Source organism: Pinus tabuliformis, chromosome 4_1, assembly GCF_031772625.1.
Source record: "Pinus tabuliformis cultivar Carrire ecotype Pingquan chromosome 4_1, CPIR1, whole genome shotgun sequence".
Lineage (NCBI taxonomy): Eukaryota > Viridiplantae > Streptophyta > Pinopsida > Pinales > Pinaceae > Pinus > Pinus tabuliformis.
The window spans coordinates 145,264,641-145,267,785 of record NC_142303.1 but is presented as its reverse complement, the minus strand read 5'-3'; the positions used below and the strand labels follow the sequence as shown (position 1 = coordinate 145,267,785).

Genomic DNA, 3,145 nt, shown 5'->3' with positions numbered 1-3,145 from the left:
ACCCTTTTTGACTATTCATATCTTCACGCTCCGTGATCACAAAATGCAGAGACTTTACATTCTTTATACAAAAGTTGGGCGTTTGGCCCCAAAAGTTGGGCTTTTAACCCCAAAAGTAACCCTAGGGGACCCGTTCCCAACAAACTTCCTCTTCACCTCACTTGCCCTTGTGTCCTGTTAGAGCCTAGATTTGCCTCAGGCTGAAAGGGCAAGGTTCTAGATCCAACATCAAACCACGCTCAGCCTCGTAGCTAGCCCTACAAGGATAGGAGAGGGCTCTCTCCAGGTCAATCTCAGCGAAAAGTGTTTCAATGGGCTTGAGATGACTTAAAATGAGAACTGATTTTAGGCTAGTAAATAAATATGAAAGAGGTAATTTATTGAAAGACTAGATTTTCTGGGTTGTATGGGACAAAGGACAGCATGAGATGGGAAATTAAATCAAAGACAGAGTATTTTGTGAGGCAAGATAGGCAGGGGGTGTAGCAATCAAATTTAAAGTAGTATGGAGTGGAAAGACTGTAGAGAGGTTGAAAAGGGCATAAAAAATGAATCCTTTTCAAACAGAAGAAGACACACAGAGGATGAATGCTTTTCCAAGGCAGAGCAATGAACTGGATTCTACCTTTCTTACTTAAAAAACGTTCAATTAGAAATGAGTATGAATGAACTGTAAAACATGACAAGATACATATGGAACAGGAAGAAGAAACATATGCTAAACTCATACCATAGGAATCTCATGAAACAGAGCTGCATCATTTTATTAATTTCCTGGCCAAACTGTACAGTGAAGCGCTGAGTTTTTCCTCCACCCTTTTCCGAGAATTCTGACCTCTTACAAATGATTTTCAATACAATAAATAAACTCAGAGGTGGGAAAACAGATCGCTGAAAATAGGGAGCTGTTTCAACTAAAATCATGAAAATAGAAAAAGAGTCATTCATCTGTTCTAAAGACAGAACAACGTTCCACTTGAATTTCTCTGATTGATCAATTAAAAGGAAAAAACTGTAGCGTGGATCCCATGAAATCGTGACTGAGGACAAAATAGGCAATCAGTTCCTATCTTTCTGCTGTGGTAGATATTCTTCGTTTTAATTTTGACTTTCGGTCTTTGACTTTTCACCTTTCCTTAATGCCGTTTGAATAAAAACTATCTTTTAATAAAAATGATTTTGAACCAAGATTTCGCCTTTAATGAAGGGAAACAGAGCTCCGCCAATTCCAGCTGCAATTTCTCCCATCCTTTAAGAACTGGCCATTTAGCGATTGAAATGGAGTCCTTCATAGATACCATTAAACCAAAATTCGCCCCCACTCAAGAACACCACATCATGCTAATAATGGAAAAGTTGGTTTGGAGCAGGCAATGGATCTCTCTGAAAATAATACACCAGCCCATAGCAAACAGCTAGTTTATCTCAATCACAAGCTAAAACAACACCTGTCCCAGTTGCAATAATACTTTTATTTTATTCCTCAGGTCATTGAACATCCTCAGTCAAATCATCAAAGTGCCAGTCCTCGAATATATCTCTTCTAACTGCACGGCAGCGAACCAAACGAGGTGTACCAGGAGGGTCTTGACTGGTCATAACAGGGCGTGGAGATGCCTGCGAACTTGCTGCACTGTTTGCAATATCTGTAGGAGTTGTCATGGGAGTCCTCCTCCAGCAGTTAATTGTTGCTCCACATTGTCCTTCACCATCCAAATCTGAAACTAAGTAGCTCTTGAATGACTCTGCTTGACTATTTACACCATGGAAAGTGAGACATGAAATACTTATGGCTTCACAACATCGACTAGAAAATGGCAGCATACGCCTCATTGTCAATAAACCAAATTTAACACACGACAATGGTCCTGGAAGATAACTAAAACATGTCGTAACACTAGATGCAAGTGGATCTCGCTCCCTTCTTTTCCAAATCTAGAAAATCCGTGCGCGTTATTGGCAATTTGGAGTAATGGTGAGCTTTCGGGCCTTTAACTGTATCCGCTGCACAACATACCCAATGCGTCGCGCCTGCCCAGTGCACTGCTCCTGTGCAAAAATGTACTGTGTGTTCGCTCCCAGTGCGTCGTGCCTCTCCAGTGCGCCGCGCCAGTTGCCCAATGCGTCGCACGCACTCTAAACACAGTCTTAGCTTGAAAATTCACAAGTTTTGCCCTCTCTCCACTAAACTTCAACTTCAATCGACCTCTTGAGTGCAAATGGCATTGATATAGAAATATTTATATAAAGTCATAGCTTTGACCTTTGCTTTGTAAAGACCTGTTTTGTAATGTTTTAGAATTGGCATTTCTTCACTTTTAATACAGTTCTGCTTTTCAAGTTTCCTCTTTGATTTTTTGGCTAAAACGATGGCTTTTTGGTTGATTTTTTGCAGGGGTGGGAGCTACTGAAACCTGGCAAGGTGACCAGGGCTACCTGAAGATTTTGACAACTGGAAACTTGAAAAATGTACATGGCATTTATTACAAAAAAAAACAATTTTAACGATTTCTTCTTCAAAACAGAGTTTTGAAGAAGAATCATTCTCAGCATTATAGGTGATGAAAATTGTGGAATGAAAACTTATTGAAGACATCCTCATGGCCTGCAGGCATTATTTGACATTCTAAAGACCAAACCCTAGACCTAGAAACTGAGAGACTCTTTGACTGAAACTTTTTTTTACCAAAACACCATCTATGACTGTAAATGACTAAAATCAATTTTGATGAACTTTGATAAATTTCGACCAACCCGGCAGGTATAAACATGAAGGAAACGAGAAAACAAATCCCTTCCGTCAGACAATGGCATGCCCCTAACAGAATGTAGATGAAAGAGCTGAACGAGACACCTAAAAATGAAATGCAAAAGAGAAGTTTTGATCTCTGACGGAGGGATGACCAGACCGACTCTAACATGTCCTACCATTCACGATGCATCTACATGTGGCGGAAATACTCCATATTCTATTGCTTCTCCATCCACTGAGTTATCTCCTTGATTGGCACAATGCAGTGAGTCTGTCCATGATGAAGTTGAAAATGGTATAATCATAGAGTATTCTTCCCATTCCTTGTTATATCTTCGTGTGCATGAAGATGAATCTTCAAATCAGCGTGCTGAAGCTTAAAAATTTGGTGAA

At 40.0% G+C, this 3,145-nt stretch overlaps 1 protein-coding gene across 1 annotated transcript; it reads right to left on the bottom strand.

The window, feature by feature from the left end:
- Window positions 1-1,488: 1,488 nt before the first annotated feature.
- Window positions 1,489-1,833, bottom strand: LOC149174621 (uncharacterized). The gene has a single exon (XM_089420904.1). It carries the CDS (start codon window positions 1,831-1,833, stop codon window positions 1,489-1,491), a length of 345 nt encoding a protein of 114 aa, XP_089277030.1.
- Window positions 1,834-3,145: the final 1,312 nt, after the last annotated feature.

Bases quoted from the DNA above. Each gene is read 5' to 3' on its own strand.
- LOC149174621 (XM_089420904.1), bottom strand. From the start codon at position 1,833: ATGAGGCGTATGCTGCCATTTTCTAGTCGATGTTGTGAAGCCATAAGT.